Source organism: Hetaerina americana, unplaced genomic scaffold (assembly GCF_022747635.1).
Source record: "Hetaerina americana unplaced genomic scaffold, ioHetAmer1.1.p SCAF_3, whole genome shotgun sequence".
In the NCBI taxonomy this organism is placed as follows: domain Eukaryota; kingdom Metazoa; phylum Arthropoda; class Insecta; order Odonata; family Calopterygidae; genus Hetaerina; species Hetaerina americana.
Window position 1 is genome coordinate 2,436,463 of NW_027286874.1, and position 24,043 is coordinate 2,460,505.

At 42.9% G+C, this 24,043-nt stretch overlaps 1 protein-coding gene across 1 annotated transcript in view; it reads right to left on the bottom strand.

Moving 5' to 3' along the window:
- Positions 1–8,191: 8,191 nt before the first annotated feature.
- Positions 8,192–24,043, bottom strand: part of LOC139691039 (uncharacterized) — a 61,183-nt gene continuing 45,331 nt past the window's right edge. Inside the window, exons 5-6 of the mRNA XM_071588759.1 lie at positions 16,060–16,307; positions 8,192–8,825 (exon numbers count right to left, since the gene is read on the bottom strand). Coding sequence (XP_071444860.1) covers positions 8,505–8,825; positions 16,060–16,307 — 569 coding nt within the window. The 3' untranslated portion in view covers positions 8,192–8,504. The remainder of the gene's footprint in view (positions 8,826–16,059; positions 16,308–24,043) is intronic.

A 24,043-nucleotide genomic window follows, 5' to 3' on the forward strand; every position in this document is an offset into this window, starting at 1 on the left:
AACATTAAAGCGGTACAATAGGACAAAAATTAAAATAGGTAACACGTAATAGGGCACTCATATTCTAGATTGTGTGAGATTTAATATTTGAGATACATACACACAAACTAGAAAAGAATAATAATAGTACAAAAAAGAAAAGAAACTCACACACGTGCGTTTCTTTTCTTTTTTGTGTTTCAGTGTTCTTGTCTTGGTTCACTAGTTCTAACTTCATATGCTGCTACTGTACATTATTATTCAACACCGTGAGACTTTCACATAAGTTACATATATGTAATATATATATATATATATATATATATATATATATATATATATATATATATACATATATATTTATATCATATAGATAATTTTTATATATACATAATTTTATATATTTATATTATATATAAAAAAAATATATATATATATATATTTACATAAAGTATAGATTATACAATTAAGTAATATGTAATTTAACACACGCTAAATATTACATAATTTTTCTAGATAAAGTGAGAAGATATAATATTCGCATTTGTCCTTTCCAAGATTCACACCAACAACATAACCAAACGTTGACCATTGCAAGGAAAATAAGTCCCAAAATCTGCTGACTTGGGGGATTTATTTCTTTAATATCTCATCCGTGACCCGATGGGTAGTGACTACGAGGCAGGTGGGGCGGGGAGGTGGGGGCGACGAAAGGGGCCGCCGGAGGTGGAGGGCGTGACCCCTAGGATGGAAGAAGGAAATCCCAAGGTAGGGCACACGGCGGGGCGCCCCCCTTACCTACCACCCACCTCCCCGGCAGCCAGACCCGAGAGCGTCTCGCACCCACGGCACGGCACACGGGGGGGGGGAGACCCCCGCCCTTCTCCGCCCTAAAATGGGAGAGAGGTGGCGATGGGGGAAGGAGTCTCTCAAAGCTCTCGCGCTCTCTCCCACACCACACCACCCCTACCGCCTGGGAATAAAACAAACAAACCTTCACGCACGCGGTGATGAGGGGAGGGAGGCGGGGAGAGAAACTGGTTGCCACTCCGGGGGATTTTTTGCGGCCGGCACAGAGAGAGAGAGAAGACGGAGCGAGGGAGGGAGGGGGAGGAGAGAAATATCGGTGAGCGCGCCTCAGTGGCAGACAAAGTGAATGGGCGGAGTGATTTAAATAGGCTGTGGAGGGAAGCGAGGGAGGGGGGCGGAGGTGGAGGGGCGGTGGCGGAGAGTAAGGGGGGGCCGGGGGTTGAGAAAGAGTAAATGTAGCGAGGACGAGGGCGGCGAGGCGGTGCGCGAGGGTGCGTGGGGGCGGGAGGAAATGTGTTTGAGCGGGGGGAGGGTGGTGCGGAATGCGGGGGGGGGAGGAGAGGCTCTTTCAAAGGGGGCGTGTGTGCGTGTGGGGGCGATGGCAAACGACGGAGAGCTCCGGAGGCCGTAGGCCCCGCGACGCAGTCTCTGACTGCGGCCCCACTCGCTTTATTGCACTCATTTACGTCCCACCCCCTAAATCGAGGACCGCGGCACCCTTCTTCCGCCCCCCTCGCCCCGTATGGTCCCCGGGGGGTGTTGGCGGGGGGTGTGCAACCTCCGCCCGACCCCCCCACGTGAGATTTCACGGGAAGTGAAAGGAGATTATGGCACGCAAGAGGGAGCTCTCCCCCTCTGCTCCCCCTACTCCTGGGTCGCCCCAGCATTCCACTCAGCTCATAAATGAAGGAATAAAAAAAAGCGCTACGGAGGACGGAATGACGACGGGCCGTGCGCACCTTCAAACGACCACACGCACTCGAACACACGCACACTCAATAACGCCAAAGGGATAAAATTATACACAGAAAAAAGACCTGAGGCGTGAGCGCTGAACCTAAACTTATTATCTCCCATCCATAGACGTTTGGGAGAACTGCACCTCTGTACCCTCGAAAATGGTTTCACAAATTGCCACCCCCCCCCTCCCCATCTCAGCCATAATTGTTTCTGCTCATTTCGTGTGGCGAGGATGCGAGCGTTCAGGAAGATTCTCGAATATTTGCGGTCCATACGTACTTCAATTCGTCCCCTCACGAAAAAAACGCGAATTTCACTTGGGAGTGATTGTTGAGACTATTACTCGCTTTGTAAATCATAGTTAATAGGACTGAAGGGAACGTTATGCTCACATCATCATGCCGGACCATTTCGTCGTCTGGAGCCCACCCAGCGTTGATGCTGGCCAATTGAGATTTGCGGGAGCCGTTAAATATTCGGGTTTTAAATTTCCGAGTCCGTTACAGGATGCATCATTAAGGATTCACTCCAATGAATACTTCACAGCCCATCAACCAAAAGTCAAAATGAGTTTTACACAAGTATATTAATTGTAATAACTGATAACTGCTTCAATGTCATCCATGAAGAATGAATTTGAGTCATCTTATTAAAAAGTGCATTAATTTCTCAGCTCAAAATATTATTTACATATTTGTTATTCCCGAAGAAGTGCTAGGTATGATGGTGGGGGAGGAGAGAGGGCTGCAGGAAGAAATCGGAAATAAGCAGGATATATGGATGAAGGGCGTATTGATCGGCAGTGGGATGTTGAAGACGGTTATTTTGAGGGGAGAATGTTAGGCAAGCGAGAATGGGGGTTGGAATATGATCGGGATGCTGGTCGGAATCAAGGAAGGAAGAAAGTATACGGAAATTAAGAGGGACTTATTTTAATGTTGGATGTCAGATCGTGTTTTTTTAGGAGGGGTAATGGAATTGTTGCAGTCCCGCTTCGTATATTGCATCCATCCAAAACCTACATTAATCGGTAGAACACCAGTAAAAAAATGTTATTCTAACTCCACGAAGGATACCGATACCAAGATGGAGGAAAATGAACGTATCCATGAACGTTCCATTTTAGCTTCGCACCCTTATCTACCCGGTAAGTAATTCTATCTTGCGCTTCTCATATCCCGTGACTCCCTTATCGTTGTGGAAGAGTGCTGTGACTCCTGGAAATGAGCGTCATTCACCCTTCTATCATCAAAGAGACCCATTACATCCCCTATGTATCCCTCCCAACCAAATCTCCTGACACCCCTTTACCCCCTTACCACTTCCGTTTCCCGTCCAACACGCTGCTAACACTTTGTCAGTCCTTCAAATTATCGTCTCCAACCTTCTCCTGGCGCAAGCAATCCACGCTTCCAACGTACGCACGGTTACACGACCTCTCGGGTGATTGTTCTTGTCTGCCACTATTTACGACCCAAGTATGCATCGAATTTTACAATCACTTTTTCCTGTATCACCTTCCCATTCTATCTTCATTATTTTTTCATAATAATTAATTAAAAAGCATCAATCAATGCCTTTCAACAATTCCTGATTGCATGGTTTCATCAGAATTCTTGAAAATTTCACTCTTCAATTTCGTAATATTTATCTTCACCTCATACTCTTCATTTATCTCATCGTTGTCCTTAGGTCTTTGTTTTTTAAAGTAATCAGTCGAACGCCCTTTACTAGGCAACGCAACTTAAACCTGGTGTAAAATAATAAGTAAAGATATGATCATTTTCACCTTTTTACCCTCTAATTAACAACGAGGGTTTCAATGCCTACTTACAGGAGACATCATTTGCGCGCAATAACCTCACATTGCATGATAGACGTTATTATAAAATACGACTTCGGTTTCCACGGTTCAAAAAAATCTAATCCGAAGAACAAATAATGAATATTTCCGAATCAGTCTTGCACTCTTTCCATTGGATCTAGAATATATTACAGTGCGACACTTTCGGGAATATATCCCAATGTTTTTTTTCTTCCCAAGTTCAATTCATATCTAATGCCTGCTATGTCTTTGACAAATACCTTTGTGAATAATTATTGTTAAAAATAATTAGAAATGCGATAGTTGACGTCGGAATCCTTCAAGACGCGAAGCTGGAACCGATACCTTAACAAACTCCAGACAGAATTTTGCCTAATAATACGAGGCACACGAAAATGAAACCATTCCCTGCCTCTTATCCTTAGCACCTAATCAACCTGTGGGTATGCCGCAATTTAATTAATTTCCTTCTTGTTTCTTTCCGTAAGTGAAAATTGAAAAAAATTCATTCCGCATTCATTTGAAATAATTATGAGGTAATCTTGAAAAAAGAAAGGTCAACTCTATCATAAAAAATATTAAATACTCAAGTTTCACAGATTTTATAAATGAGGAATATTGAGTAATCCAAGAAACTCATTGTTGTAATTTCTCATACTTAAGAGAAGACATTTTAGAAATATAAAATACTTTAGTTCCAAAAGAAAATAAAAGATTTTATGTAGTTTTAACAATCAATGCGCAAGGAAGAATCAATTAATTTAGCGTTTCAACAGGATAGAATGACAAAAACCATTCTGATTCTTCCTTGTCCATTATAATGGAGTTAACTATCTCTCAAATTAATACTTGATGACAGCGTCAGTAATTAATTAATTTAGTCTTTGCAAACTCTTTCAATCGGTATCTTAAGTCCAAAATTGTTAAAATCATGAATATCTTACATTAGAACCTTCATGAAAAGATTTGTAGGAAGATTTACATCTTCCCACAAATTAGTAATCTGCCGTGGACCACATTTTTCATCTTTTCAATAATACATTATGTATCTTCATTGACCAAAATATTAAACATCAGTTCAGAAGGAGTGCTGACAAGGATTGAGGAATAGTATTGAGCTCATCACGCTGCTTTTTATAGATTTTCAGTGGCCTTTAAGTGAACTGGGAATGAATCTCAGCAACAAATCACTTCTGAACATAGTGATAATATTGAAGCTCAATGCGATTTCTAACTGTTGTCACCAACTAAGCTTGAACATTCTGTGAACACATGGAACACACCTTTTTGATCGTATCTTCGGTCCTTATCACTTCTTAAATCTTGTGTAACATCATTATCAAATCAATTAAATAAAGTTCATAATGAAATTAACATAATTAGAAATTGGCGTGGAATGGGTGAGAAAGATAGGTGAGCATTTGTGGTTATCCGGGGAGACGCTCTACAGCTGAGGCTATTCACACAATTCGTAAATACGTGGTGGTTATACGGTAGGGATATGATGTTCAGGGAATGGAGAAAGAGTGAAGAGAAACCCAGCTTCGGCATTATTAGCCTACTCTCCAATAATATGAGCATTTCTCCCATCACCAAAGACATTTTAAAAGACGATGATCACCGTGTCCTTCATGAATGATTTCTATTGAAGTACCACTAAACATAAAAATATACGCGTAGTCGCCTTAAACTCTATTCAATAAAACGATGATGTTTTGATGAATGTAGTGCAGAAATCAATTATCCCATTTACTTCTCTGTCGTTGGCCAATGTTGAAGGATTGCCATCATGAGCAGCTCTGTATCTTATTACTACGCCCTTCACTACTCATTTGCAACGTGTACTGACGGCATGCCTATCGTGTTCGTCCCATGTCTTCGCTTCCTCCTCCCGCTCTCACTCTTTGTTGACGAGTAGAGCACACAAGGCAAGTGGTAGGGCCAGTTCTAAGAGATAAGAGTGAGTCCAGCCTGATTATAGGACAAACAGCTTTTTTACGGCATGATTTTCTGTCTTTACATGCACGCGATACACCGTCAGGTTTACATCGAACGATAATACTAGAATTCCATCGATCTCCGGCAAGAAAAATAATATTATAACAAATAAAAAGAGGACAATACAATTTTCTTATATTGCCAAAAAGATTGTTGGAGCCTTGCCTTATTTAAAATACTGGAAAACAATCGACCATTGTGATGCTGAATTAATGCAGTGAGAGTTTATACTCGTTTCTTGTGTTGGATTAGTAATGAGGGGAGGCGATCGACAGCTAAGGTCATTAAGGGTAGATGGGTTACTTGGTATGGGTAGGATGTTCAGGGAATGGGGAAAGGGTAGAGAAAAACTCAGCTTCGGTGTTATTAGCCTACTATAATCGAAAAGCGCCAAGAGGTCTACTGTTTAATATTCCAACCACTCTTATCCCACTTGAGGTGCTCTCTCTCTTCATAGCACCACAAGTAGGGATCAGAATACCTCTGAAAAAAATCTGTCACTTCCAGGGCTTGAACCCATACTCAACACTCACCGGGACGGTTTATACTTGCCCGCTTGGGCAGTCAATTAACTTTTGTTTTTGGATTAGGGAAAAACGTCAGTTCAATCAGCAGGTCTCGATCCCACCGTCTTTTTCCCGCATGGCTAGCGATACCGAAAAACATTGCTGAATAGGTATTCAAGGGGCTAATTATAGTAGTAGAAAAGTATGTCTCACCTGTTTGCCCTGAATAACCCTCAATTCTTCTCCTTTACAAATGAAGGTAATGCCAGCTGTCTTTAAGCCTCATTGCATTTTTCGGTGACGGTCCGGTGTAATTTAGATGAATTTATTTACCATGTAGTTTAAGGTAATGAAATTGCTACCCGATATTTATTAAAGACGGTAGTAGGCAGTAAGAATTCACGCGTACTGGAATCCTTAATTATGATATTTATCTTCCAACATGAAAGATTAAATTGTTTGCATGCCAAATTTGCCATAATGACAGTGCGAACGCCCGCAGCTTAAAGGCTTAATGGCGTGTCTTGTGACCCCCCACCCCTCCCGTTACACGCCCTTGAGGTGGCTTGGGGGAAGTCATGTAGATATTATTGAATTTAGAATTACTTTGGAGGATATCGGATTGCCAGTCCGCGCAAGGTCTTGAAAACAATATTGGTACGATTTGTAAATATTCTACTCACCAAACGACCGAAGACTGCCTCCGTTACATAAATCCGCCAACGGTACCCCATTATTGTTTCTTGTTACCATCGAAAAACTTGAAGATCAATATATCTTTATTTTAATTATTCATCTTCTTCTGTCATTCCTCTACTTATCAAGGAATACATTAGAGCAACTAATGGATTCATGTGATGCGCTCAACTGGTAAACACCTAAGGTATAAAAAAAATGACGCTGATAAATACAGTGGAAATATATTTATACCATTTATTTTTAATACAAAAATAATAATCTGTGAACACTCGTGAATTAATTCCAAAGTGGTGCTTGTGTTGTGAAATTTTTTTTCAGCCCAGCCAGCTCAATGCATGGCGGGACTGTTCAGAACCAAGTAGTTATAAAATTATGCTAGTTCAGGAAATGTAAGCTGTAAGAGAACATTCAATGTTCAGTCCGGTATTGAAATAGGGATAATTGTTCATTTTTAAATTGAAAATTACGCAGTAAATACAAAGCGATACATCCCATCACTCTGGAATAACTTGGTAGACCTGCGGAAAATCCTGACTCTTTGTTGTCATTCTGGTCAATTACTACTAACTTATCCAATTGTGAACCTTCTGAAATATTGATTACAAGCCAAATGGTGGACTACATATGCTAGATGATGATATCACGCATATATCGCAGAAAATTCGAGCTTATATCCGTGAGAATCAAACATCGAAGTGTCAATTCTCGTCCTGAGGTGACATCGCACCGTGAAGGGAGGATCTGACACGTAACGACACAACTTTCAAATTTCAGGAAAGAATCTGAGTGAGTCCTTCTGACTGAAAGGCAATGTCGTATTATTTATCTAAACGTTCCTCCTCATGGGGTAAAATGGATTGAAACTTAAAATATGCCATAATTACTAAGAAATACACATATGGAGACGAATGTAGAACTCCTTAGGACTATCCATTTCATTCCTTTCCCAGATTACTCAGAGGATTAATATGCCAGGATTCAGCCTTCACTTCCAACAAATTCTGGATTCTCTCCAGAGGTGCCCGTTCACATCCAGTCAGGATAATGAGTGGAATTGGTGACCAATGAGACAAACGACAATACCTTCAGCAATTATTGACCAGCGCGATACCAAATAGCTGCCTCCATTTTGTTTCTCAAGGGGATTGATGAAAAGGGCTACGAAATGTATGAACCAATGAATCAATCACCGTCAAAGCCACGTAACGGAAAAAGAAAGCGGCGATCCTTGTCAGTTATTTCCAGCCATTGAAAATGGGCATTTGAGGTCACAGGCGGCCAGGCGGACGAAGCGATCAATGCGATGGGAAACCTTCTGGACCAACATCTCATCGCCAGCCTGCCAAGCAGGGAAGTGAGCGCGCGGCAAAGGAAACTCTCATTTTTTTGGCAAATGTTTTAATAAAAACACCGTCGTTATGGAACACATTATAATTACATGCGATGAGCATGTTGACACAACCTGTATACACTTCAAAGAGTCATTGCACCGCTGTCATCCCGCGCGACTCCGCCGATACATTGGGGTCCGTCACATGAACCGACTCCCCCCACACCGTGGGGGAGCGATCGGGAGAGCCGCGCCACTCGAAGGCGCCGGAGAGCCGCTTTTACGAAGAGATCTCGTGATGGCACCCCCTTCCCCATTACTCGGCGCCCCACCACTGCCCCATGGCGCCGCCGGCCGCAGGGTGGCCGAGGACGGGGGCCCCCGGCTGTGGCGAGGGTCAAGGGCAGTCCCCGGTCGACAGGAAGCGCTGCTGCCGCTGGTGCTCCTCGAGGTCGGGGCCGCCCGGGGCCAAGAGGGCGGAGGGGTCGGGGGGGGAGACGGAGGGTGGTGGCTGGAGGGGTCGGCCGCCCTGGGCGAATTGAGGCGGGGACGGTGGGGCGGAGTGCGGGTGTGGGTGCATGGAGGAGGGCGGGGCGAGGAGGAGGCCGGCGGAAGAGGGCCCCTTGTCCGAAGAGGCCTCGTGCGGCGAACACTTGGACGAGGCGTCCTGCTTGAGCATCATCCGCCGCCACTTGGCCCTCGCGTTCTGGAACCACACCTGAGGGGAGCGGGGGGGGAGGGATATCAGTAAGGGTCCTCGCATTCGTACTCAAACAAGCACAAAGACACACACAGACACAAGAAGCAAGCAGCGATCCCCAGAGAGCAGGCAGGCAGATCATGCAGCTAAGAAGCCCACTACTAATCCGGAAGTACCCGAAACGAGTGCCCCGACACACCGGGGGGGGGGGGGAAGAATCTTGCCACCTTACCCTATGGAGCAGACAACATGCAACAGAGAAATGTAGGCGAGAACCATCGATCGTGGATCTCTCATGCAGCGGAAACTCACGCCAAATGCGGACATAACTCTTAAACCATCATCGCATTGTAACATTTTGCAATCGAATACCTATAAGCGAATACCAATTAGGTCCCACTTATCTCCTTCCTTCAATAAGTTTAATTTTTCTCTAAACTGAAAGTTTTTGTAAGCGCATCAGCCAATGGTGAGAAAAATCTCCCTTGACCATTGAGCGAAAAGCGAATCCAATGATTGTGTTAGGCCTTGGGACATAGGTACACGTACGTACAGTGGATGAATCAGTCCATATTTAGCGACAATACACTTGTTCATCACTGGATCAACAAAATCTCTTAAGGAGGAGGGTTAAATAGTCCGTGCACATTTAGCTTTTCTTTCGTTGAAAATTATTTGCTTTGGATGTTACTCAGCACTCAGGTCTCATAAAATCCATGTATTTGAAACTGTCAAACATTCCGTCACCACAATAAGATTGAACATAATTTGTATATTATAAAGTGTTTTTACGTAATGAGTATGCCAGAGAACGCCCAACTATCCGGTCGTCCATTTTCTAGCTATTGCGATGAATGCTATAAAGTATGATTGTAACACATCGCATGCCATAATCATATAGTCGCACTTCATAAAGGTTGATTTTTTCACGAAATGAAATAATTATTATTAGGACAAAACACCTTCGAAATAAGCTGTTATCTGATTGGGAAAATATTCATTTCCCGTTTTATTATGATAGCTTGATGTTATCTTTGGTGACTCTGCTAATTGACTCCTAAAATATCATATAAAAACAAAAGTTTTACTCCGGCAGCAGAATTTTTTTCGGCGCATTTTAACGTGGACTTAGATATAGGAGCTTTAAAAAGAGAACAAATTCGTTTCGTAAAATGTATTTATGAAACCTTTTGGCAGCGTTGCAAACCATTAGATGCACAAAGAAAAGCAGCCAGAGTGGTGTACTCATGATTAAGAGTACTTACTGTACGCAACCGAATTTTACAGAAGAGAAACCTTATCTCAAACTGAGCACTCCATTCCGCTGTTCTTGATTTTTCGCGTGTATGCCTCGTATTAAAGCGGGAGAAAAATTATTGGTTGGCCGGCTGTCATATTTCTTTCACACGAACAAAGTTATTTGAGGGGCTAAATAGTACGGGTGAAGCACAGATTTATTGCATGAGTTATCCAATATTAATTTCCAACCATTCGATGGAGAGGAAAAAGACTTCTAAGGTCGTGTAGAAATATGAGGACAGGTTATCGGAGGAGTCTGACACAGCACAGGGGTCCTTCCACCTTTGAGGGCGGAGAGGTAACCGCCAAGGGGAAGCCTGCCTCCCTTCGGCGCTGTAAATAACCCTCCTTCCTACCCACACAGCGACCCCTCCCATCTCCCTAACCTCCCCGCCCCCCCTTCGGCGCCCCTCGTGCCAAATTCAATTATATCCCGCGTGCGCGCACGACGCGACCCGAGGCGTGTCGTCGCCACCTCCGTGCACACCCCTCCTCCTCCCTCGACCCACCCTCTCTCCCGCCCCTCACGCCGACGTTAAATAAATGAGCGTCGCGAGGCGTGAAGCAAGGCACTTCCCGCCCACGGCCCCCCCCCCTGACCCCTTTCCACCCCCCCCCCGCCCTCCTCCGTCTCTTCCGGCTCCACGACGAACCGATTAAGCACTGCCTCTACTTTTTTCCAACAGTTGCCCTCTCTTCCCCCCTCCCCCACCTCAGCCCGCGCCCACATTCGAAAAACGGACCGATATTTGGAGGTTGGAGTTCGCGGTGCGTGGCGCGCGATAAGAAAATGCCTCGCACCATTGTAATATGAGACCGTACACCTACCGTACCTACTCTATAGAGTGCCGGTGCAAATTATCTGACCGCTCGCAGCCTTCTTTATGCACGCTGATTAATTCTTGGCAATTTCAAGGTTATTATTTTCTGACGTGCATACAAAGGTTGACGAGAGACTTCCCAGTGCTAATTATTCTTTCCATTTATGCTTTACTGATCACTTTTTTCACTGTGGTGGTGATCCTCTTTTCAATTAGATTGAAAAAATTAAAAACGTATTCATTTTCCGAGCTGGTTTCCAAAAGCCACTTTGGCGTTTCTTCAAAGGTTACTTAATCTCGTGAATCGCAGTTTCACGGAACACAGATACCCTATTATAAGTAAAATGCAATTGAAGCCCAAGTACTTACTTTATTATTACGCTCATTTTTTATGGACCTATATTTTTACACGCCGATGAGAAACTGTGTAATACGGAATGTAAGTCAATATAATCTGGACATTAGTAAATATTGAGCAGCCGATGCATTAACTCGTACGTATTTTCTTGTTTGCTATAAGAGACTATTTAAATGCAAAATTGGCTGAGTAATCTCCGCGTTTTAGGGGAAGGAACGTCATGGAGAATTTAAAACAATTGCTGAACTTAACAATAGGACAATTCAATCGTTTGCCCTTAATTAACTAGAGTGCACCAGTCTAGAGAGACACAATGGAAAAATGATTCACTGCCTAGGTAATTACAAGACGATGACTTGAGGAGAAGATTGGGCGGATAGAAGTAAGTATTTTCGAGCGAGCGAAAGTGAAACATGCTTCGGAAGAGAATAGTGCTCATAAGGAATTAGGAGAGGTAAACCACATTATTAATAGTTAACAGTGAGAAAAATGTCAATAGCATAACTTCTCATATATGGCAAAGACAAGGTCATCAGAGAAAATGAACCCATGCACAGGTACTCTAAACAGGAAGTTGATAAATTTTATTATCATGCGGTTAACTCTTTTATCTTCAAAACTGAGAGTAATCAGAGTTCATCTACGATATTTTTTAGTCTTGTGAAGAATATTTACTGGATTAGTCGTTAATCACGGTATTTTTTTCCAAAATGTATGAAATAAATATTTACACGTATTTAAAACATTATGTCATTTTACTTATTTACTTCCTTTGTCATTTCCATCTTAAACACTCTAGGGGCAACACCGAGAACAGGCACGGCCTTGAACAACTCGAATATGAAGAAGTTTGGTGCTCTCATACGAATATCTACCTCTCTCTCCGTAGGCACTCGATATTTGATCAAATTCTGCTGGTTCACTCGGATTCCCACTTTCCTACCGTACTCTCTCCCCTGGGCGTGAGCACAGGTCCAGTGCCTCGAGACCTACGGCTCACCATTTCAACAACCGCCACATCATTGAAAAGAGGGGAACGCCCCAAAAGAAAGGGAAAGTGGCGGCGGAGTTGCGCCACTGTAAACGGCGCTTTAGTAAGTTAATAACAAAACAGGAATGTCGAATGCAAAACAATTGCATGAAAGTATTACTGGGAAGAAGATAACCGCACTTATTGTGGCAGTAAAATGCGGGATATCTTCAAAAGACATATTTTCTGGCAACGTACAATTAAAAAAAAAAGTATCGGTAACAATTTTTTCCTGTCGTGTACGTCAAGTGCTGAATTCCGACCGTCGATTAAGAGTGCGCATGATCGCAGATCGTATTGGTATTGATACGATGACAGTGCAGAGACCATTATCACTTAAAATTTGGTGATGCGATACATCAAAAACTCCGCTGAATTCGCTCCGAAGGTCTTGACGAATGACCAAGAGCAGAGTCGAGTGTCTGCTTGTGAAGACCTTCTGCAACGGCATCGCGATGATTCCCCGACCCCCTTACAGTCCCAACTTGGCATCAGCAGACTATTTCCTTTTCCCAAAAGTGAAACCACCCCTCAAAGGACCGTGCCTTGGGACCCTAAGCGCCGTCAAAGAACCTGGCACTCCTCTAAGGAACTACCACGCGCTCCTCTAAGGAACTTCCTGAATACGCCTGCCAGGGGGCCTTAGAGTCGTGAAAACGCCGCTAAAAAAGTGTATCGACGCTAAAGGAATGTACTTTGAAGACTTTTGAGGCATTGTAGCAACATCTGAAATAAATCTTTTTTTCCGAGACTTGTCCCGATACTTTTTATATAAACCATGTAAACGTCCACAAGGAGTACTACGAAAAAAAAAGGGCCGGATTGTCACCAATATCCCATTAAGTGGGAGCAGCTACTTAGAAGGACGATATTGATAATTGATGGAAACGTAGACTTAAGTCGTAAAACGAGTGAAATGAAGTAATTGTATGATACAAGTATTCATTATAACTTCAGTCCGACCGCATTTGAATAGGGCACTCGAGAGAAGGAGCAATTCAACTGAAGCCACGTGTCGTGCGAACTATTATGCGCAGGGAGATAGGTCTAGCGAGATATGCGGGGGAAGAGCAAAGCGATGGTTAAGTTGCAAATGCAAGACTTTTCGGGCACGGGAAACAGATTTGAGGCTCCAGGAGACATGCATTCAGCAATCGATACCATTTTAAAGAAGCCAACACATTTGAAGAATGAATGATACGGCGATTTTATTATTATTAGTTAATTACATACTACGTGCGCCTAAAAAATATTGGAACAAAATATTGAATGCCGTATTACGTGAAATACACATATACATTAAACGAACGTGAAATAGCAACCATCCATCACCCTGTAGACTGAAAGCAGATATAAGGCAAAGAAAGGAGACGACCTTGCAGCCACGTAGAAAACAGATGCAAATCAGTGAAAAATCCAAGCAACCAGCGTGCAATGACACATCAAATGTGATGGTAATTAAAGAATATATCAGAGGACAGAGTAAATATAGCCAAGCGCCCATGCAACTACAATTTTGGCATCCTAAATACATTTTTAGACGACCAGGATAGTATATAAAAGCTTATTTAAAATTAAGATGTTAAGCCTTTCTTAGGTGTATAACATGAACCTAAAAAGACAATGAATATTATAAATATTACGCACTAATTATCCACATGCATGCATTAACACAAGGATCATTAATGGTAGGAATGTTTCCAATATACTATTTAACTTAATTTTAATTGAAAGTTAATATTATACAATGTTTCCATATTTACAATCAATTATGGCACTCTAAAGCAACACAATTACTCATAAGGGAAACGTAATAATACTATTAGGCAATCTATCGTTTACGGTAGGTTTTAGATGGATACAAACGTAAAACCCCTGCATTACCTTTCCTCGCCTGACAAGACACGACCTGACACTTCGTACTACAATCAGCCCGTCTTCAATTCCGCGAATAATCTATCTCCATTCATTCTGCCCAACTTGCCAATCATATTACTTCCCCTTCCTCGCTCACTTTACATCATCCCCTCTTTATTTACAGTTTTCAGCATCACCACGACAATCAAAGTACTCTGCATCCATTTTTCTCGTCTCCTCATGATTTCTCCCAGAAATACACTCTCCTCCCCCACCACTCACAGCACTTCCTCGTTTGTTTTTCTTTCTGTCCACTTAACCTTTTCCATCCTTTTCCCCACCCACATTTCAAAAGCCTTCAACCTATGCCCATTATCCTGCTCCAATGACCATGTTTCCGCGCTATGCATTATTAAGCTCCATATAAAAATTTTGAAGAGCCCTTTCGTAAAACCCTCACTAAACGTCCCTGTCATCCATTCTCTCCTCCTTCAGAGAGCTTCTTCGCCCAACGCAATTCTTCTCCTTATATCCCTGGTACTTCGACCATCTAGGTCTTGTACACTTTCAATACAGTTAAACTCTTCCACCTGCTCTAGGTTTCACTTTCCAAATTTTACGTAGTTTAACTTAATATTCCTTCTTCTCAAACATCTAGCAATATATTTTTTTTACATTCTCCTCATTTATACCGATAGCACTGATCTCCTAATATGATCTTGTGATGCGCACTTAATATGACTTTGAACGATTTGGATTTATTAGTCAGATAATAAAACGTTTGAATAACAAATTATCATTAGTTTTATGCGGCAAGTAAGATCTCTAACACGGAAACCCTACCGTCCTGATATCTGGTCTTAATTCATACTCTGAAAAGTGACTTCTGCCACAGTGGCAGAGAAATTGTTCAATTATATCAATTAAAACTTAATGCAAATGCGTATGATCATTTAAAAAGTGCTTGATGAAATTATTTCCTAACATTCCGCCCCAAAACGCTTGCAGACCGTTTCTCTTTAGGAATGGCATGCTCCCGGATCGGCGGGCGACGCCTGATGAGTATGCAGCACGAACTTCAGGTTGCTCCTGCACGTCAAGCAACACTCACGGACTCTCCACGGAGAAGTGGCACTGCTGGGCGGCGGGAAGAGGAATACGTGACTCAATCGTGAAGCAAGCATCCGCATCACCCGGGGAATCTATAATCACCTACCACCAACGGAATCCGTGAGAACGTTCTTCCCTAAAACCCTTTTAACAATCCTGTATTTTTTAACTAATCCTCCGTCCTATCAGCTTAGTTTTTGCTATGGTTCTGGCTTTATTCGCCAAATATTCTTATGCCCCACTTCTCTCCGTTTTCTCACCATTCAGTATTCTCAATTATTTTACTTGTCAAACACTAATAATAGGCACGGGCCCTGCAGGTGTGCAAATATTTTGCGACAATGTTTTTATATCGCACTTAGGAATTCAGTCATTTGATAGAACTTTCGCTTAATCTCTTCAAATATGCATTTGAAATGTACTGTCGTTATGCAGAGAACAAATTCAGCATACCCATGTTGTCACTAATTAGGCTTCATATGCTTTAACTCCCACTATTCTAACTTTGCTGCCCTAAAAATATCGCCTGAAATAAGCAAAGAGAACAAACTGTGTCCTTAGCTTAATATACTGCCATTCAAACTAAACACTATCGGTTGAGTCACCTATTGATTTAACCCTCAAAATTGATCCCGCTGCAGATTCATTTATGATTTCTTCGCATTCCATCCGCAACGCGAACAACCAGAGTGACTTTCAAGCATCTCAAATAATTACCGGAGAAGTTCCGGAGCATATTGATTTTCAAACCCTTGAGTCAATCTGTGATGGACCCACCTGAAGGACGCGCTTGGGGAGACCCGTCTTCTGCGAGAGCTGCTTCAAGTCCTTGGCATCTGGGTTGTGGTTGATGGCGAAGTAGGACTTCATGGTCCTCAGCTGGTGGTGCTTGAACGACGTCCTCATCCGCTTCGTACGCTGCTGCTGAGGCCCTCCCACGTGCTGCCCCATCACGGGACCCGGGCTCAACGCCTCCGGGCCCCGACCCACGTAGCCCACGTCGAGGTACGGGTCCGTGTTGAGATCTGGTGGGGGAGGAGGAGAGAAAATATAGGTAAATGACGGCCAATGCCAAATTTTTCTTCGTTGAAATTTTTATAGTCTAGCTAAGGAATATGGTACAAATACGAGACCAAGAAAAATACAGTTCAGGTAAAATCAAGAAAATATTGACAAATACGAGACCAAGAAAAATACCCTTCAGGTAAAATCAAGAAAATATTAACTGTCATACACGCGATAAAAGAGAAAAATCACGAGTGCATTTTGAAAATTGTAAATGCAGTGGCAAGTGTGGTATAAAATTGAAAAAAAATATCTTTGAGGTTCGATGAATAATTCATTTTATTGTCGGCAGTAGTTATCGATTCGAATATGTTTATTACAGCTCTCCAATTCGTTCTCGTATCTCTCATATACCCTTATCTCTTTTCTGAAGTCCTATACAGATTCTACATCTACTTAATACCCCGCAAGCCGCCGCAAGGGCGTGTGGCGGGGGGTGCGTATTCGTATTGTCCGTATGATATTCGATACATAATTACCCTCTTGTGGTTAATTCCACCTAGTATTGTCTATAAAAGACCGCCATACCTTATAAAAATCGCCTGTAACCTACAATCCGTGGAAAATACCCGTCCCAATAAAGGATTTCACTCAATCCGAGTGCTAAACGAACTCCCCTAGGCATTATGATGCATCACGTGGCCAAATTTCTAATCGTGATAGATTAACCAGAAACGTTGGTGGCACACCAACACATCAAAACTGAAGTGGAGGCCGAGATATACTAGTAAAAGAATACCGCCACGTTAAGAACATGTTCAAGAAAATATTTATTCTTCCTCGTAGAGAATGTAACACTCGTATCTTTCCCCAACCTGATCGGGATTGTCACTAGGTATTTGTCCCATGTAATTATTATTTCGTGACAACACATCTACATCAATACCTTTGTTCTCTTCTATGTGCCTGCCATTGTTCATGCCTCAGCATCAATTACAACTATACAGCCACAGATATGTTGCTGGCTGTTCTATACTCGTCTTTTCTCTGATAAAATGCCATCAATAACTTGGCTATTATGCTCATTACGTGTTTACATCAAGCTTTCTCAACTCTGATGATCCCTTTCTTAAGTGGAAAAACTCTTACACTAAATTATTTGCACTACTACAAAGCCATAATAGTCCAATTTGTGCGTGGGATTCCATTTTCTTTGCCAAAGCTGTTCTATTGATTTCATAACATTTGAAAGACGTCCTAGACAATTTTGTAGTAGCAGAATTAGTAGTCATTTAATTTTTAAGTACATCACCAACTGAGGTCACCTAATATCGTTTATTATCCACAATTGCTTATAACATGAGTAAATGTCCATACTTAAGAGTCAACTTCTTTTATGTTGAAGTTGACCTGCCAGCAAACACTATATATTATACATTTTAACGTTTGGCGTACGCCTGCGATTACATATATTTATTGTTCGAATATACAACACTGTAGACCACCAGGGATTGGTTTCGATAGGCGAGGGTAATAGAGGTAATCTCACTAAAACTAAACCCTTTGGCGTATTACTTTGAGACGGAGGTGTCATCAATGCCATCACCCCTTTGATGTGAAACCGGGACGTTGTCCTGTCGAGTCCTACCATGCTACCTCGACAGTAACCAGTGCGGGCAAAAAGTTATTTACAGTCCACAATTCCACTCGGTGCTTTTACAATGAAGACAGAAAGACATTAATTTTGTATTGAGGAATGGGAATGATCAATGAGAAATAAGACAGAAATATGTGGAGACTGCAACGCGCGATATGAAGGTACACAAACTTAAAAGCGATATTTCAACGCAAAAATTTGAGCTGCGGCCTACAGTTTAGGTATTATATTTTCAATGCTTTCATGATTTTACTTTTCAATCCTATTATTTTTAATACTTAGCAACCATAGAAAACCATGCATTAGACATCTATCAAATATTGACATGGGACATGTGAAAATTATGAAAAGTGTGAACAGGGAATACTTCTTTCACACAAAATATCATGTGCGACAGTGCATCATTAATAATGCATCAAATTACAATATACGTGTCGTAAAAATTCTATCCGGGCCAATCATCGAACCAAACTACATAATTCTTGAGGTATGAGTCAAGTCTATTTACGTGTATATTAAAAGCAGGACGATCATTTCCTAAACGCAGCACAACGCGTGTCGAAAAATACATACGCATGCGTAGCCGAGGAGGGTGAGCCACGCTACTGGACATAAAAAAGAAAAGCAAATAATTTGTTTTTTTTTTATTTCTCGCGACGACTGACTGCTCCCGACGGAAAAACTTAGCTCTCCATTGAAGAGGGCGGACAGCGGAACATTTTGGCACAATTCCGGGATTTCCGCAGCGAGTGTGCACGAGCGAGAGAAAGAGAGAGAGAGAGGGCACGTGCACGCCACTTGTCCACCCTCCTTCCATAGAGAGACCTTTTTATAAGTCTCCTCTCCACCACGATCCCACGTCTCGTCAGCATAAAAGTCTCTCCGGCGCACACAAATGCGGAGAGAGAGGGAGAGAGGTGGGGCGGAGGCGGGGAAGGGCACACGCCCCCCGCCATTCATCGCTTTCAATCGGAGAGACGAGAGGGGGGGGCACGGCAGGGGCCCCGAGCATATGCCGATGAAGAGCTCACCCGCAAATCCACTCTCCCACGTGACGAATCAATCCACGCACGGCCCCCGAGGGGACTGGCTCCCGGGGGGGCGGGTGGCGGAGGCGGATTTGAAAGGAGGGGGGACCGAGGGGCTAGAGTGAGCGTTCACCCTTTAAACCCCCTCCCCACAAAAACCACCCGCAACGACGCCGCTCCCTCCTTTCGACTTCACCCCCCCTTCCTTGGTTCTCCGCACGCCCTCGTCTCCGGGCACACACCCGTGGGAATAGTGGTGAAGGGGGGAGAGGGATGGATTGCCGGTGTTTCCTCCCATTCAGGGGGTCCACGGGGGGGGACTCCTCGATCGCACAAGAGAGCGGCTGCGTGAGGTCGATTCAATCGCGAGATATATCCGCCCCCTCCCCCAATCAGATACGGTCACTTGATCCCTGTAGCGGGGCGACAGCAACCGGATCTTCTACCGAACCCCTCCCCCCCTCAATCCCTTTCAGATCTTCCCCGAAGTCACATGCACGTGACCCCTCTGCCCCTCACATCATGCGAGAGAATCCCAACCCCCCTTCCGTACCCAGGCGACACCCCGGTGGGTCTGCGGGGCACGACTCCTCGTCCGCCCCGGCGAACGACTGCGACGCTGAGCAGGGCTTACACCCTCCGTCCGCCCCCTTCCCCACCTCACCTCCACCGAATAACGGCCATAAAAGAGGGCCCTCCCCTCGGACAAAAGAGCCGGCCATCGCCCACTCCCCTCCGCCCCTGCACACCCACCACTCCCCCTCCTTCCGCAAATGAACCTCAAAAACACTTCCGCCCCCTTACTCCTCTCTCTCCCCCTCCAAGATACTCCCCCAACCTCACTCCGCATCAATGGCCCTCCAACAGCACTCCTACGCCTCGTTCGCAATTCCAATCTCCCCTCTTCAGGATGGGAAGAAATCTGGTACTAACCTTTACGCCTGCTCGCAGTCCGCTACTCTCTCTCTCTCTCTCCCGTCTCTAATCCCAAATGGCAATCCCCGCACGTGACATACGATGCGTTGGTTACCAAATTATCTAAGCACACATTAACCTATGCAGACAGCAGCATAAATCACGGCGGAAATGCCGAATGACCGTAATAAATTACAATTAAGTTATTTGTTTTTGTTACCCTGCTCGTCAAGTCATCGGGAATAAAGTTGTTTTCGTAGCGTATTTCATTTCCGTATGATCTGGCGAGGTAAAAGACCTGTTTTCTCGTTTGATAAATTTATTCTGTAAGTTATCTAAATCAGGCGTATGAAAATATCCCTCGTTGCCCAGAAAGTGGCTTGATAAGCCCGCGTAAAAATGAAAATTAGATAAATTTGCTGGCCCCGGTGGCGGCGGGGTAACGTCCTCGTTCGCCAACTCAAAGGTTACGGGTTCGATTCCTGGCTGGGTGGGTCTACCTCCACCTAGGGCTTGGGCGTGCGTAAATATGTACATAGTTATCTATAATATTGTTGATATCCCGATGTAAAAACCAAAAAGTGCTGTTTTCGGATTAATACTACAATATAAGTACTTAAATTTTCGGGATAAACCATTTTTAAATATTTTTCAATGTCGTCTCCTTTTGGGAGACCCAGCACAGTCTCCTTTTCCCGCCTTTCTTCCTAGTGTTTTGGTCAATTCAGGAGCAAAATCTGCAGAATAGGGAGTATGCAAAAGGAGTTGGAATCGAAACTCCAGTTTTTAGGCCAAAACTGCAGAGAAGTGAGCTGTTCTATCGGCATGAGGAAAATAGACTTTCTTTTGTGGGCTAATATCAAATAATTTTCTTGCAGTTTGGTTTTGACATAATCCAATAATGAAATAAAATGAAGTACACTCTTAAAAGTGTAACCCTTTTCCAAAGAGTTATTCCTTACGAATCCCGAAACAAGTCACCTAGCTCTCCCAATTTGAATCAACATTCTTCATCTTTTTCAGTGCAGACTCCTCAACTGAAGCCCATTGCTTGGACTGGTCCTTGGTTTCAGGTGTGTAGTGGTGTATCTACTGTAGTAATGGAACAATGCCAAAAGTCCTACAGAGTTCACTGAATCGGGGGCAAACTGGCCTTGGAACATATGATTTTATTTTGTTATTGGTCCATGGTGATCAATGGCAGTACCCATCTTACAAAAGCTTTTTCGTACCCAAGTTTTGATTTGAGATATTACCCACTGACTCTTCTATGACCCCATCAACGTGTCGTGTATTTTATCAGTGATTAATGGAGTACTGACCTCCATCGACATTTTTTCTCTAAAGGCCACCACACCGAAAATGTTGAATTCGGATTGAATGTTGACACCATTCATGATTAGTAGTATTTGGAGAGGTGACCGACAATTAAAATCAATTTGGCTAAAAGGGGTTGACTGGAATATCATACCTGATAATAAGTGGGTAATTCTTAAGTCTCCTGAAGCAATTTGATTCTCGTAAAATAATGTTCGATTGAAGGAAAATTTCTCTGTTGTACACTTTGTGGAAAGCGCTGGACTCACTTTATTCAACCGAATGCTAAACACAGAACAAAAGACCATTCCGGATGAAACGTTCACTTTGTGTTTTCCATGACACACGTCTAGTAACAGTGAACAACTTTGACGCGCATTTGTGGTGTCATCTATCTAAATTTTGTTGGATTTTTCCAACTACTATTGTATTTGATATGAAATGAAATTATTGATTTTGTAATTCCACACACTTCATTTAAAAAAACAATCCAGGTTTCGACGTGGAACGTCATCATCAGACCACCTGATGATGACGTTCAACGCCGAAACTTCGGTCGTGTTTTAAAATAAAGTATGTGGAATTACAAAGTCAATAATTTAATTTTATACCAATATGTCATGCAAATTCCATAAAGATACGCCGCGGACAAATTCTAAAATTACATTTTCCAGATACTTGTAAGAAAAACCAAAAATGCGGCCAGGTTTCTCCATTATGCGCGTGGTATATCGCTATGAAATTGGTGAGTGAAAACGCAACCAAAATCCTTATCCTTATAATATAATCCAAATTACTTATCCCTCCCAAGAATTCCACATAGAGCAGCGTTTCCTGGCGCAACTTCGTATCACCGGAGATGGGTCACGAGTTCCGAAATCGTATTAACTCTACTGCAAAAAAATGTCGCGTTAAGGGTACCGATAGTAAATTTTGCGCAAAAATCAATTATTTGTTCCATAGAGTTTTAGCTTTAGCGTAGCTGCAAACGTTATAACAGCATTTCGACAAAGGAATTCATGCTAATGAAATTACCCACTTGAGATGCCCAATTTTGGAGGTCATTTACCGCATGAGTGCAATTGCTGGGAAGCTGATGCAAACGGATAATATTTGGTGGCATGTGATAAATAGTAAAATGGTAGTCCTATTCAAATAGGCTTCATTCCAGCATCACTCCAGGAAGAGAATAAATTAATTAAAAATTCATGATTATTTATTACAACGGAGCAGCTGGGTTATTAATGATAAGATTATTTCACGGTGATAATTAGAGTTTATGGTTTTCACGCTTGATTGATTTTTTGAAAACATTTCATTAAATAGTTGTTATTTTGCGTTAGATGAGAAGTAGTGCTTGTTCGAGGGAACAGGAATGCAAAGATCCTTTTGCCGCAAACATTAGGCAGTGAATTTCTGATTTATATAATATGGAAGGATGATAGGAAATTGGGGAACCGCTTTAGTCTACTCATAAAGAAATCCAAGGAGTTAGATGCTTCATAGTTCCATCCGAGGGACGAAGCACTTCAATTCCCGCGCTCTCCTTACACGGCACTACATCAAGCAGGGAACGGGATGAAATTGAGAAATAGGTAACATTGGGAATTGAATCCAGGCCGCCGGTAAAAGGAGCTTAACGCTACCTACTCCACTACATTGATTCGCCCAGACATTTTGAATGTAAATAGATATATATATATATATATATATATATATATATATGAGATATGGGCAAATAGATAAGCCATTAAAGAACAGGATTTCCAAACGAACTACAGTTTACTCGCGTCGTTGTAAAAGAAACAAAAAATACAATTTCGGCGTGCTGATGACTCGTTTATTCAAAAGAGACTTGAAAAGAATGGCGAATTCAGATTCAATCAAAAATATTTTAAAATAATGAGGCTCTCTCAGGAGAGAAAATACGATGGTGAATTAACCCAGGAAGTGTTTTAATAATTAGTTTCCAGCATTTGCTTTAACTATCGCAAACGAAAAGAAAGAAAAAAATTACACGCCAAGAGTAGTCAATAGCCTAAACTTGTTTTTATAAACAATTATGTATGAACACTCAATTTCAGCCATCAAGCACGGGGAGAATACGTGTATCTACTAAAAAAAATGGTTGGAAAAAGTCTTTCATTATCTCAACTTGACTTTCTTTGATAAAATAAAGCCACCCATCGAGGTAGCCTTCTCGAGCTTAGCCTTTAGAACTTAGTTCATTTGGAATACTTGTGAGTTTTTAATAGATAAAATCATTGCTAACCACACTCTAAAGTCTTTTTTCACGCCGATGTGCAGAGGCAAACGAGTTCCAATCCGGCCGTCCACACTGATAATAATGCAACGGAAAATTAGTTGCTGGAAAAGGCGACGCAGGGCTAAGTGCTCAAGAGAACATCGGGAGTCCTTTGTCCACCCGCAAACAACTTAGTGCGTTCGCCTCGCAGGACTGCGAGAACCACTCGCCAGAGTCTGTTCGTAGATTAGCAATAATATTATCAAATCACTTGCAACGCGCTCTCCAAGGAGTTTTGCCCGTCCTGACCGAGTGCCAATTTGTGCGTGACAATGACGCAGCGCGTAACAAGGGGGGAGAGAGGAGGGGGGCGAGGAGGGGGGAGCGGAGGGGGGGGAGGCAACGGACGGATCAATCAGCGGAGGCGGAACGGGAAAAGGCCAAAAGCCCCCTCCGCCGCCCTCTGCCCTCCATGAACGAGCGGGGGCGTTTGCGTTCTCGCACCCGCCAGACCCTCCCTCCCAACCCCACCCTCCGCCTCATCCCCCTTCACCTGCCTGCCGACACTCACCCGCGCGTCAATCACCGACGATT